The sequence below is a fragment of the Dendropsophus ebraccatus genome, chromosome 10 (genome assembly GCF_027789765.1).
Source record: "Dendropsophus ebraccatus isolate aDenEbr1 chromosome 10, aDenEbr1.pat, whole genome shotgun sequence".
NCBI lineage: Eukaryota > Metazoa > Chordata > Amphibia > Anura > Hylidae > Dendropsophus > Dendropsophus ebraccatus.
This window is the reverse complement of record NC_091463.1, coordinates 59,939,003-59,953,915: the sequence shown is the minus strand read 5'-3', so window position 1 is coordinate 59,953,915 and position 14,913 is coordinate 59,939,003. Positions and strand designations below refer to the sequence as shown.

At 43.1% G+C, this 14,913-nt stretch overlaps 1 protein-coding gene across 3 annotated transcripts in view; it reads left to right on the top strand.

The window, feature by feature from the left end:
- The window catches only part of PASD1 (PAS domain containing repressor 1), a 112,393-nt gene that overhangs the window by 65,341 nt on the left and 32,139 nt on the right, over positions 1 to 14,913 (top strand). For all 3 annotated transcript variants that reach the window (XM_069942996.1, XM_069942995.1, XM_069942994.1), the window contains exons 4-7: positions 3,912 to 4,066; positions 4,160 to 4,251; positions 12,929 to 13,018; positions 13,922 to 14,042. In XM_069942996.1, coding sequence (XP_069799097.1) covers positions 3,912 to 4,066; positions 4,160 to 4,251; positions 12,929 to 13,018; positions 13,922 to 14,042 — 458 coding nt within the window. The remainder of the gene's footprint in view (positions 1 to 3,911; positions 4,067 to 4,159; positions 4,252 to 12,928; positions 13,019 to 13,921; positions 14,043 to 14,913) is intronic.

Genomic DNA, 14,913 nt, shown 5'->3' with positions numbered 1-14,913 from the left:
CAGGCGGTTCAGATGGAGCCATTGAGCATTTAGGAGGAAATTAGGTGAATATGACTTATTACTTATGTGTTACATACCCCAGCCAAACATTTAAATTTTTTTTTTATCCCTGGTCAACTGCTTAAAGCGACTCTGTATCTACCAACCCACCCTATTAAACCGCTGGTACCAACCTTTTGATGAGAGTAAATCTTTACCAGTCGTGTATTTGAAAATGTCCCTGGTGCCTTGGTTATAGCAAAAAATATGGCAGCTTCAAATCTGCACCATCAAATCTTCTGCAGATCCTGTACGTGTGAACGCACCCTTAATCTGTAGCAGGCAAGGCAAACTGGTGTGGCCTAGAGTGTCCTTGCCCCAGGTCTGCAACGTCTCTCCTTTTTTCCGTCCCTTCCTCCTCATCATTAGGTATAACCCCAGGCAGGATTTCTAAACCGCACCTATGTTACTACAGCCCAGGTGCAGATTAGACAAGTGTTAAATAGAAATCCTACCCAGGACTGTTCTTAATGACGAGGAGGGCGGGGAGGAAGAAAAGAGAGACATCGCAGACCTGGGGCACAGACACTCTAGATAAGCGCTTCTCAAACTTTTTCAGTTTGGGCCTCACCAACCAAACCATAGTGTTGCTCAGGCCTCACCATTGGTGGATGTTGAAGCCAGAAGTGAAAAAGAGTTAAAAGATTATCAGGGGGCAGGGATGTAGGGGCAGGGAGCAGAGGGCAGGGATGTATGGGCAGGAAGCAGAGGGCAGGGATGTGTGAGTTGTGTGCACTGTCTGCACACATCCCCGGCTCTCACTTACCGCCAGACCTGTGGACACCCAAAGCTTGAGGCTTGTCAGAGCAGAGGGAAGGGGGGATTTAATAAGGGAGCTTATTTAAGGTGGAACAGATAGCCTGAAACTTTGCCACCAGGAAGATTAACCTTTGCTGCTGGCCGAGGTTCAGACTACCTGTTAAACTTTAAATAGGCTCCCTTAACAAATCCCCATCCCCTCAGCTCAGGGAAGCTCACAGCTGTCAGGCGCGTCACAGGTTGTGGAGGCGCGGGAACAGGCTCTGACAGATGCCTGTCTGCCCGCTCGCCCGCAAACTCGCCTGCATGTCTGCCCGCACGGCCGGCTCACAGCCTCCATCCGTTTGCGGTGCCGTTCCTATGCATATACATGTATACACACTCAGGCCGGTCAGGAAGCTTAGCCACTGACCTGAGAGTGTGCATACATGAATATGCATAGGAATGGCGCTGTGGCGGATGGAGGCGGTGAACCGGCGGTGCAGGCAAGCGGGCAGACGGGCATCAGCCAGAGCCTGTTCCCGCACCTCACCAACCTGTGACCTGCACCTCACACTTTGAGAAGCGCTGCTCTAGACCACAACAGTTTGACTTCCCTGCTACAGATTAAAATATATTAACCAAGACACCAGGCGCATTTTAAAAAGACACGACTGGTAAGGATTTACTCTCATGAAACGGATGGTGCCAGCGGTCTGGTGGGGTGGGTCGGTGGATACAGAGTCACTTTGAATACTTACTGTAGCAGAATTGTTTTAGATCTGAACATAGAGCAGAACAACTGCAAGGACAACAGATTTCCATTGGCTGTTCACTACAATTTAAAGTAATTTACACTTTACCATGCTACAAACTATCATAACACCCTACAGTCTATTGACTTGACTTTTCCGCTTGCAGAATGATTCTGATTTCCGATACAGAGAGCATATGCAATGAATACATTAGCAGTGTAGTTTTGGGTAATGTAACAGTAGGAAAATCCTATTTATATTTCTTTACAATCATCTTACGCTCCTCTGAACTTTCTTCTCTCCAAACCTCTACTTTCGGCCAGCAGTCGGACATTTGGGAATATTACAGTATACTTCTTTTGGTCAAAGCATGTTTTACAAGAGACTATGTATGTCAGCCAGTGGTTCTGTACTTTGGCTGCTATGTACTTTATACAGTCATTGTGATTTTGATAAAAAAAAAAAGAAAATTGTGGAAATACTGATGACTAATGCTGGAGCTCCGTGGGCCTTTATAGAGTCATTACACGCAGCTCCCACAAAGCAGACCCGCTGGCTGCAATCATAGGCACTTACTGAAATCCACATGACTCAGAATGAAATCCCTATTTTCAGATCACATTTTTGTGTGATATGAGGGGTGATTAAAAGGAGATCTGCAGGCAATAACCTGTTATATTGCTTCCAAAACCACCTATGACAAACCTAGGTCCTTGAATGACACTAACAGTCATGGTGAAGGGGTGAACTGTTATAATTTCATGTCGTAGTCATGTTGGATTATGATAATTGTGTATTTGAATGTTATTATTTGTGGTATGCAAAAGAACACTGCAGAGACACCATCACATGTCTCAACGTCAGTGAACTAGCCAGACCTTTCCTCCGGGAAGGAACAACCAAGCCAAAGGCGTTCTCTAGTCAAGGAAACCACCCCAGCAAGGTATCCATCCACAGACAGCTGTTTCGGGGGGTTTTGCCCCTCATCAGTGTGGAGTAGGTTTCGGGGCAAAAACCCCGAAACAGCTTTCTGTGGATGGATACCTTGCTGAGGTGGTTTCCTTGACTGGAGAATGCCTTTGGCTTGGTTGTTCCTTCCCGGAGGGAAGGTTTGGCTAGTTCACTGACTTTGAGACATGTGATGGTGTCTTTGCAGTGTTCTTTTGCATATTTCAACCAGCGTCCTTTTGCATTATTGTGGTATGACATGCTCATCATATCTAAGGAAAAGACTTTAAGACGTATTGCGCCATGGGACAGGATGGAAGGCGTCCCTGTCATTATATAAAAAAGGTTTTGATATATTGCAGAAACATATAAAAACATTTAGGGTATGTTTACACTATGTTTTCTTTTTAAAGAACAGTTTTCAATCCTCCGTTCTTTTCAGCCTGGGCGGCATTACATTGCGGCATTACATTGCAAGCTTTTTGTAAGTCTATAGAGCTTATCTTGTACACAAAGGTGAAGTAGACAGCTGATGAGAGAAGCACATAACCACTCACTTCTCCTGGCTCATTTTTTTAGAATGTCAAGGATACTTTAAACCCTATCCCTGTTCCTCTGCAATGGTCACATGGAGTGGAATGCTGCAGTTTTTCAAAGCTTTGTAAGGCTGTCTGTAACAAGATACATAGGTGACACTATCTCCAGGAGAGGCTACAGTGGGATCCTCCTTGGGATATTTGTATTGGATTGTTGGTCTGAATCATACTGATGGTAAACCATAATGTTTTGGCCTGGAAACAATAGCTGGCTTGGTATTGCCACCAGAATTCTTGGTAGCTGTGGTTTTTCCAGTTCCACGGCTGAATATTTTTGCTTGTGCAAGACTGTTTCCCATCATTCATTTATTTTTTTTTAATAAATATCTTACCTGCTGATACAGTATGTCCCTTTAGCGCAAAGAGTTCTGAGGATGAAAGTAAGTTTCCTATCTACATATTCAACGGCATTTCTGTGACATTAGCAGTTTAATCCTCATGCTAATTAGGCTCTACCACCCCCAGTGCACCAATCCACCCACCAGCCAAACACCTGAGGCACTGTAGGGGGGTAGTCCCACCCCGGTGCACCAAAAAGCTTAACTAGCATGAGGAATATACTGCTAATATCACAGAAACTGTGCTGAGGATGAAGGTAAGAACGTACTCTTATTCTCAGCACCCTGTGGGCTATAGGGAGCTATTAGCAGTTTACATATTTCTTAACTTGGCCAAGGGCAGCATATTGCATGGTAAATGGCGCCTCCTGTGGTCAGCTTAGTACATATAGCTGATTAGCTCTCCCCCTTGGGATATAAATGTTAGAATATATGGTTATAGCCTTGTACTGGCCATATAGTCGAACATTATCATCTTATCATTATTATCATTTTAGGGCTTCAAGGAATAAATCTGAGAAGAAAAGAAGAGACCAATTTAATGTCCTCATTAAGGAGCTGTGTACAATGCTGCATGGTCATGGACACCCCCTCAAGATGGATAAGTCCACCATTCTCCAAAGAACTATTGATTTCCTGCAGAAACAGAAAGGTACCGCACTCCGCTGGGATATTCTATGATGTAAGAGATTGTACTCAGTCATTATATCATATGGATTTAGTAAATGATGGATTTGTCTTTTAGAAATTACAGCACAGACAGAGGCCTGTGAAATCCGACAGGACTGGAAACCTTCTTTTCTTAGTAATGAAGAGTTTACTCAGCTGATGTTAGAGGTAAGACATTTTGGGAATCTATAAATCTTATTACAACATTATACAGTGTGGCAGATAACTGATGGTGAGTTTACACTGAGAGATTTATCTGACAGATCTTTGAAGCCAAAGCCAGGAACAGACTATAAACAGAGAAACAGGTCATAAAGGAAATCCATTCCTGGCTTTAGCTTCAAAAATCTGTTAGCTAAATCTTTCTGTGTAAACGCACCATTATGCTAAGTTTACACAGAGCGATAATTGGCCCGATCGCACGATTAACGATTTCGAAGTAACGATTTTTACTGCTCATCCGCAGCCCGGCCCCACGGTCAACCGCAGCCCCCTGCGCCGCCCCGATCGCCACCCCCGCCGCTCCGATCGCCATCCCCGCCGCCGCTCCGATCGCCCCCCCCGCCGCTCCAATTGCCCCCCGCCGCCGCTCCGATCGCCCCCCGTCGCCGCTGCTCCGATCGCCCCTGCCCCGGCCACGAGCATATGTTACCTGCTCCGCGTCGCAGGTCTTCCACATCCCCTGCTCCGCTCTTCAGTGCACTGATAGGCTAAAGAGGGGAGTCGGGAATTTCAAACGGCTCCTGTTCAGCCAATCAGTGCTTCCCTTTAGCACTGATTGGCTGAAGAGGAGCCGTTTGAAATTCCTGGCTCCCTTCTTCAGCCAATCAATGCAAGGCAGCAGTGATTGGCTGAAGAGTAGCCGTTTGAAATTCCCGGCTCCCCTCTTTAGCCAATCAGTGCTGCCTTGCGGGGGGGGGGATTGGAGCGGCGGGGGGGGGGCATCGAAGTGGCGGCGGCGGGGGGCGATAGGAGCGGCGGGGGTGGCGATCAAGTCGGCGCAGGGGCTGCGGATGAGCGGGGGGCCGGGCTGCGAGCGGGAGTCGGGCAGGGCTGCGGGCGGCGCGCGGTCGGACTATCGCACAACGACTGTTTAGACGGAACGATCGGCGAATTTTTTGCGATCGACGAACAACGATTTATGAACATGTTAAAAGATCAAAATTAACGATTTTTCGATCGTTCGCCGCGTTTACAAGTACGATTATCGTTCCAATTCGATCGTTAAATCGAAAATTCGCCAGATAATCGTTTCGTGTAAACGTAGCATAAGGCTGATTCTCTTAAGCAGTTGATGTCTGTGAGTTTATTCACTATAAAGGGCAGTACAATGTATTGCACTTGGGTTACTCCATGTTGACTTATCAAAGTTGCTCTTAAAATAGAAGCTGACATCTCTCCCAACATGTCTATTTCAGTCCAAACGTCCCCATAAAATAACAATGCCAGAACATCTTTTCTTAGAACTCTGCATTGTCCCATTCCTTTCTGTTATTCCTCCATAAACTGACAGCTGGATGTTACCATTTCCCTATCCATGCAAGTGCTGTCTAATACTGCCCAGTCATTGCGGACAGTGCCAGGCTGTGTAAGAACACACCTTATTAATATGGGGAATGATAACGCCAACCTATTAATACATTTATACTGTACGTTTCCAAGAAAAAAAAACAGCGAAGACCTTATTAACATGTCCCTTAACGTTGCCTGTGATTGCGGATCCGCAGTCACAGACAATTTTAGGGCCCATTGATTTCTCTTGGGCTGTTTACACAATCCACTTTAATTGGATCCACAATCCATTTTGCAAAAAAATAGAACTTGTTCTATCTAGTATATCTAGTGCAGAGTAGGATTTCTCCCATAAAAGTCTGTGGGATCTCTATTTTTCGTGAATTCCAGAGATGTAACACCCGCAAATCTGCAAAAAAAAACAACATGGATGTGGTGTCAGCAATTGTTCACAGACCCCTCCTGGCAGATACTTACCTGAGAAGGAGGAAGTACTGCTGTTGTTTGCGAAAAAAAAACTGAACATGTGAATAAGGCCTAACAGTATAACAAAGAGTTTAAATAACTTCAACATTACCATTTCATGGGACATTCATTTCATGAGACCTGACCAGGCCTTCTTTAAATCCTTTAGATCCTATTAGATATGCAATACAAGGACATACTGTAACGTGTGTCATACAGTCACACTTAAGCACCATGCCAGGTTACTCTTTGGTCACATATGACATATTGTTAGGTACTATTCATCCCCTTAAAAAGTGGTGGGTACTGACATTTGCAAATTCAGTTTGTAAAGAAGTAATTCAGGTGTAGCATATAGATTGTCAGGAGTTATTTGCCATTTGTATATTTCTAGGTTTGTTTAGGTCCACTACAGCTTAGATCACTTTATTATGGATAATTTTTTTTAATGAATGTTTTTATACAGTATATGGCTATGTTCACATACAGTAAAATAAAAGCAAAATACAGCCATAAATTGGTCTAAAGAGCGGCCGTATTTATAATGTAATAATATGCTACATTAAAGTCTGTGGAAACATTTCAGTCACATTGTAAGAATATTACTGTTTTTCCATAGATGTCAATGGAATACATTATTGGATTGAAAATACGGATGTGTTTTATAGTTAGATAGATAGATAGATAGAAGAGGGATAGATAGATAATAGATAGATAGATAATAGATAGATAATAGATAGATAATAGATAGATAATAGAGAGATAGATAGATAGATAGATAGAAGGATAAACCAGCAGCACTTCGTTCTCTTGTAGTTTAAAAGGTGAATTTATGCCATATAAGGCTATGTTCACATTACGTGAACATCCCGGCGGAGCTCTGATGAGCATCAGCGTGCGCCCGCATTAGAGCTTGCCATAGCCCACAGTGAAGCGAGCGGCCGGAGACACTCGCTTCACTGTGTGAACTGACAGTTCTTATTGCGGCCGGAATTCACTGAATTCCTGTCCCATTGAAAGTAAGGTTATGTTCCACCCCACAAAACTACGACCGTAGTTCTGCGGCGAGAACTACGGCCGTAGTTTTACGTAGTGTGAACATAGCCTAAAGGTGCGACGTTTCAACCGCCTCTCGCAGTCTTTTTCAAGCATGAATTTGAACTACAAGAGAACGGAGTGCTGCTGGTTTATCCTTCTATATATTGCTGTGGACCGCAGTCTACGGTCCGACCCGCTGGCACCATCCATTACCATAGATAGATAGATATGTACCCTTCTTTGATAAATCTGCCTTAGGCTATGTTCACACTATGTAAAAAACACGTCCGTATTTCATAACAACGGCCGTATTTGTATTTGCGTATTTGTGTTTTTTACGTAGTGTGAACTCAGCCTTAGTCTGTATATTTAAGGACATAGGACAGAACCCATAGACGGATCCAGGGTTCATAAGCCAGTTGTTCTTGGACACCATCATTAGCTTCATTCTTCTGTTCATAGAAACCCTGCTTAGAAAATAAATTGCCAAACAGAAATGTAAATGAATATGAAAGCCTGAGAAACCCAGGTTTGCAGCGTCCTCTTGTCTGTATTAGCAGACTGGATCCTCTGCCTGTGTTACCAATTTGCATGCATTAGAAATCAGTGCCAGCTCTTCTTTAGTCATCAGGCTAATTTATTCTGTGAAACAATGAATCCCGCTCTGCACATAATCCATCCTTTTTTCTGTTTTTCCACTTGGGCAAGTGGAGGCACAGTATGTCAAGAGTAAAATGCTTGTTTTCTCTGAAGAAGGGAGTGGGTAGAGCTGGCATCAGTAATTCTGCAATTATAATGGTAATAGCGTAAGCATTTGAAGAAGCTGTTCCACAGGCACTGCTTGCCTGAAGGGTAATACGGGCTTGGCACCACTCTGGGAAGAAGGAGGAAGGAAACAGACAGAGAGAATGATAATGAGAGCAGTGGAGGATAAGAACATAGTGTGACCTGGTCAACTATATGCCTCTTGGAAACTGACCGGGACTAGCAGGTCAGACGTAGCAGCTTTATGTAATCTTTATGGCTGGTTCATAAACTACAAATAATCCTCAAGTATTTATAGATTAGTTAGTAGCAAAATCCAGTCAGCCGCCTCCTTTATCTAACCTGCACTAGAAAATGATAGAGCCATTGCTGTGAATGCCAGGATATTTTTACCAAGGCTCTCAGGTGGTACAGCTGCTGGCATCACAGCCCTTACTCTGCTCAGGTAGAATGCCAGTACAGAAATGCAGCATACCTATGCCAATATAAAGCATCTTTTCCCTCCTGGCTCCTGCTACACTTTCATTCACTCAAAACAGCTCAATTCCATTTTGTGGTTATACAAAGGACTACCAGATGGGAGATCAAATTACATGCTGCCCATACAAGTCTATGGAGAGGGGAGGGGTAAAGAGTGAGATGGGAGGAAAAGTGAGTCCAGAGAGCAGATGCAGAGAGGCACAGAGGGACTTCAACAAAGCAACTAATTATTAGATTTCGATGCAGGGCTGGATTTATAGCTTAGACTGGTCACTACTGTTCTATAATGTCTTTTGTGCTGTTGCTGCTTCTGAGGGTATACTATAAAGAAATTGACTGGGATCCCCCCTCATAGCAGCTAGTACCCTTCCGCCAGCTCAGATACAGCTGAAAATTACAATTGTAGCCTACGGCCTAGCCTAGCAGAAGTCTGGTGAAAAATGTTGTATACAGTTATATAATGCCCAGAAACCGTGTTATTCATCACACGGGACAGCTTATCCTGCGAAGTTACCTAAAAAGAAAGGTGAGCTTTGATATGCCTGCCAGGTTTACACATAAGAGTATCCATAGGGCCCTGTCAGTCCAATGGAGACCGAAAGAGTGTTCTGTTGCCACCTAGAATGAGCATTGTGCTCCTTCCAAGGCAGGCACCATTGAAATTATATAGCCTCCGGCTCCTTTTAACCTAGATTTTGGGGTTCCCATACTCTGGATTTTGTGAGGACCCCCTTTGATCTCTTGGTTATTCCCTATTCTGTCGATATTATAGATAGGTCATAACTTCTGCAGATGGGAATTCCCCTTTAAATAAAGGGTGGCTTAGCAAGCGCAGGATTTTAGGCAAAAGCTGGCAAAGAGTGAAACTTCATATTAATAAATGGCATCATGATGCAGAGAGGGAGGAGCAGTTATTGTTCTAATTTTAGCAAGGGTGCAGTGTGTGCTCATAAATTTACATTGTAATTAACTTTTACTCATATTGTTTTATTGCCTTTGCTTTTTTTGCAATTTACTTATTGCCACAAGCTGATGCTAGAATGTGGAATCTTGAAACTGTAGTTTGTTGGGTACCAGCCAGATTAGGGTGCCTAGTCCCCATATACCTTCAATAACGGACATGCAAACAATCGTCACGCCTGTCCTCTCCATACACAGGAATGTTTAGCATGGCCGGGCGTACCTGTGTTTTTAATGGGGATGTGAGAGGTAAGCCGCAGCAAGGGCGCTCTTGCTACAGCTTATCTCTCTCTGAACAAAGGGATCGCCCATGATTTTCCATCACTGACATCATCTGTCAGTGGTTGTTCTAGACAGCCCCATACACCTAATACCCAGGTTCGACCGACATTAGTCTAAGTTTTATGGGGACCTTAAGTATGACTGTAAGGAGATGTGGATTTTCCTTTAGGAAGATTGGCAGGTTACAGACCCCAGGAAAGTCACACAGATAAAGCTGAGCTCAGATTTAGGATAAAATACAGTAGTCAATAGCAAGAACACAGGAAATGGCAGGAGGATTATGCTTTAAATAGGCCACCAGGCCCAAAGTCAACTAAGGGCAGTGGGTTATTTGGCAATCCATCACCAATGTACATTTATCAGCCACAGCTTTAAATGGAAGGAGCAGGAAAAGATGTGGTGCTGGAACCAGGCGGGTGAGTAACACTTGGATTAGAGGGGGAAAGGGCATGGCATTAAAATATGCCAAAATAATCTTGGCACTAAATAGTACTCTACATTAAGCCAGCTAAGCAGTCTAGTAAGCTGGAGAAATATGCTTTAAGGGGTTGTCCGGTGTTAGCAGCAATTTTTTCCTATATAGCTGAGGTCATATAGAAAATAAACATCCTATGCTTACCTGTCCTCGCTCCCCCACTGTTATTCTGGCAGTGCCTCTGGTGCCCCCCATTGACTGCTGACACTTCTCTCCACTCAGCCAATTACAGGCCGCAGTGCTGTCCCGTCTCAGTCCGTGATTGGTTGAAGGGGGATGTCACTCCCGAGACAAGTCTGTCTTTGAAAGTGAAGTGTCTGCAGTAAATGATGGACACCACTGACAGCAGGACACCAGGGGAGTGAGGACAGGTTAGCAGGAGATAGTTTTTTTTCTATATGACCGCACCTATATGGGAAAAATTTACTAAGATAAAATTTACGCCAGATAAGCCCTTTCACATGTCTTAGTGAGATGCGCTCTTGTCTATAACACAGCGTACACCATTGTGATAGATTTGGCCCATCTTCTGTCTGCCTGATCTAGTTTTAAGCTGTCTAAGCTCAAGACAGTAATAATAAACCTGCCCCACTGTGTCTACCCAGCTCCAGATGTCTCAAAGCTCATGGACTGTAAAGGGAGAGACACAAATATCTACACAAGGGCCTCCACGGGGAAGTGCTTACATTTAACACGCTATTTTTGTGTTGTAAAAAAGGCATCATTACGGTGGTAATATCCTGTTGTGTGAAGCAACACGCTGAGTCTTTCACTGGCCACATGTTACATTGTTGGACACAGCAGGTTATACCTCCTATATAGTAAAAAGTGCCAGAAAAATGTTGAAGACTTGTAGTAAAGAATGCCCACAATGCACTGATAATGCGCGCTCCCTTAGCTGCCGGCCTGTCACATGTAAGCGGACATAAAGAACAAATTGTCAATCCAAATAAATCAATAAAACATGCCAGCTAATAACCAACACAGCACTACTCATAGACAATGGAGAAATGTCCTGAATTTATGCATTCAAAGGAAATTTGTAAAAGAGGGACAGTATCTGAATCCAAAAGACAAACTTTCCCTCAGAGAATCAGTGTTCATGTCTTTAAAGCATTGCTGACATTTATAAAAACTATGCCATGCAGACATATCAAAAGTTTTGATCGGCCAGGTTCTTAATGCTGTCAACAATTGTTGCATATTGATAGAAGTGCGGAGCAGAGCGCTTCACTCTTTGGCTTGGCAGCAGACTACGGTAATTGCAGGAGGAGGGCTCCAATCTATGGAAGTCTATGAAACCTGGCTTCTGGGAGGAGACAGGCTGAACACAGAGCTGGGGAGGCTCACCCAGGCTACATCACTTAGTATTTGTTGGTGGGGTATTGAACGTGTTTCCTGTTTTCACTATTACAGTATGGTTTCTAACATTGTAACAGTTTGTGGTTTTTCTCACCGTGATTTTCATTGAAAAAATGTGTCACCAGTATGTTAAAGAAACTTTTTCATCATCAGTAGTGCTGGCAAACCCCAAGGACATGGAGGTCCAACTGCAGGAACCTCCACTGATCCTGACAAGAAAGATGCCATATAATATCCTAATACTCCCCTCACTGATCCCCTGCCACAGTAATTTAGACTATTCCTAGTCCCAGATGTCCTAGTCTCCACTTACAGGAAAGACCCACTAAACCAATCTCTGACCTTGGCGGTGACCTGCCTTAGGGTGCGTTCACACCTACAGGATCTGCAGCAGATCTGCAGCAGATTTGATGCTGTGTTCAGTTATTTAAATGAAATCTGCTGCAGAAAATCAGCTGCAGATCCTGTAGGTGTGAACGCACCATTAAAGAGATTCTGTCAGCAGGTTTATGCTGTCCTATATTAAGGTATTATAAACTAGTGACAGAGAAGCTGAACAGAATGATCTTTCACTTGCATTGTTCTGTGCAGCTGATCCAGAGATATTTGCTGAATAACATGGACAATAAGCAGTCCTCTCCATTATGTCCATGAGCCCAGTAGTCCTGGATATTCATGAAAAGCAGAAAACTCCAGCTGCTGATTAGCAGTTATCTGTCCATGCTGTGTATAGGCAGTCAACTTTCAATCAGCAGCTGGAGGGCGGGGGGAGGGGTGTGGCAAGAAACACATTCTTCTGCTTATTAGAAGAACGGCTGAACAAAATGATGTAAGTGATACACCGATCTGTTCAGCATTTCTGTCAATAGTTTATGCTGCCCTCGTTTAAGGCAGTATATACCTAGTGACAGATTCCCTTTAACCAGTGTTGAGACAGGTTCCAATAAGTAGAGATCAGTCTGAGCCCCCTCCCATTTTTATAGTCCATAGGACAACCCTTTTTATTAGTATAAAAACCTTTCAATAGTCAGTTGTAAAATTTTAAGAACCCAATTGCTGTAGCTAGGACTCCTCTCATTTCTTTCTAAAGACTGCTGACAGCTTTATTATTGAATGGTAAGTACCAGACAATGTAACAATACAGAGAAGACAATAGTGATAAAAATGTATAATATGATATGGATCTTACAATTATGAGGATGTGACTGCTATGACATCAGCTTCTTGTATAGGTAGAATGTGATATTGAGCTGACAAGTCTTCTGAATCTGATAATAATGTTAAACTGTTCAGCCTATATAATATTACTGTATATACATCGAGGGGGGCGTTAGTTCTGTGGCGTTGTATGGCCTGCTCCAGGCTTATTTTAGCCTTCCCTATAAATAAACTCAGATAAAAATACATTTAATTGCCATCTGCGTGGTCTTTATAAAGCACTTTCCAAAAATTAATGTGTACTTTGATATAACACCTATAAATTGGCCTTGTGTTTCTCTTTGCCAGGCCCTGGATGGGTTTCTGATTGCGCTGACCACGGACGGCATGATAATATATGTTTCTGACAGTGTTTCCTCTCTTCTTGGTCATTTGCCGGTAAGTTATATCAATTATCAATATCTTGTATAGAGTATAGATGTATGATAGGTAAATATGACAAATCGATAGATCCATTAGTCCTAAAAGGGCAAAAGGACAGGAGCTGTCTTAATGGCATTACCCTTTACACAATACGATTACAGAACTAACAGAACTGTGTACAGTACAGCTACACAACTGACAGAACTGTGTACAGTATGACTATGTTCACACGCAAGTTTTTTTCCCATTTTTAAGGCTCATTCACACTACGGAATTGGCGTGGAAATTCCACTCAAAACCCCCGCCCACAGACTCCAGCTATAACTTTCAATGGGAGGCCTCACGCACCTCGGCTCTCCACGCCTTTCCGCTTAAAGAATTGACACGTCAATTCTTTACGCGGAAAGGCGTGGAGTGCGGAGGCGAGCAAGACCTCCGATTCCGTAGTGTGAATCAGCGCGGAGATTCTGCTCAGAACCCCTGCTCTGATTTCATAGTGTGAACAGGCCCTTAGGCCTAAAGTTCTATTAAACACAATACTAAACAGCTGTTTGTGCCCACACAATAATTTTTAATGGTAATAATTTTTCTTAGATTTTTGCATGAAAAAGGGCTGCTTTTAAAAGGCTGAAAGCAATAGTGGGAGTGCACATTACTCCTATTTTTTATTTATAAAATATATATATATATATATATATATATATATATATATATGCCTTGGACTTCTTGGACTTTGTACCAAGTTTGTATATTTGTCACTTTTCTGACCATCTCATAGTATAATTTAATGCCCCCACCTTGTGACTAGGATGCGGAGGTTTCCTTATCTCCTCTGTGATGTAGCATTGCTCTGTAATTTCATAGCGACAGATGAGGCTTTTATTTTACTGAACATGACAAAGCATCTTTTTGTACCAGTCAGATTTGGTGGACCAAAATATATTGAATTTCCTGCCGGAGCGGGAACATGGTGAAGTGTATAAGATGCTGGCTCCACATATTCTCATGACAGAACCAATCACTCCAGAATTTTTCAACAGTAAGTAAACTTCTGTTCCCCGGTGATGTATGAGATTCTTGCTTTTTTATAGAATAATATGTGCATTATCACATACAATTCTGAACAAATACGGAACTTTCCTGTCTTATTTATGGTGACCTATTAGGCCTTATTTATTATAATGGGCCCCAGACTGCCCTAACCAGTCATTAAAGGGAAACTATCAGCAGGTTAGACGAATCTCCCAAATGCATATGGGGTGCTGAGGATGAAGGTACATCTCTTACCCTTATCCTCAACGCTGTTTCTGTGCAGTTTGTAGTTTATTACCCCATCTAGTAAGGTCCCGCCCCCAGTGTTCTAAATGGCCTTACCAGACACGGGATTAAAGTACAAACTGCACAGAAACGGCAGCGAGGATGAAGGTAAGAGATGTACCCCATATGTATTAGGGAGATATCCAGGTTAGATTTGTCTAACCTTCTAATAGTTTCACTTTAATAAGGGTTTGTATGCATCATACACGTCTGAAGCTAAGAACATGTATAACTGGTTGGTTGCTATTGTTTTGGATGTTGATGTACATCCTAGCACAGTAAATAAGCTCTGTCTTGCCAAGATGTAGATGAATGATAGCCTCTTCCGCTATCCTCTTTTCTATGCAAAGCACTAATAATTCTCTGCCTGTAAAATGCCGCAGTCATAGCAATCCATGAGATACCCAATGGGTGCAGACCCGCCGTGCTACCAAACTGATTTGCATGTTGACAACACTAATAAGTCAAGATTTTCACCCTTTTATACAATTCCATAATCTAGAAGCTTGACTTAGTTGCTAGAAGGTACCATGCAGGGTGGTCCTGGTGTGGGTAAAGGCTGGCCCAGTGGACTAGGGGAGTGCTTGCGCCAA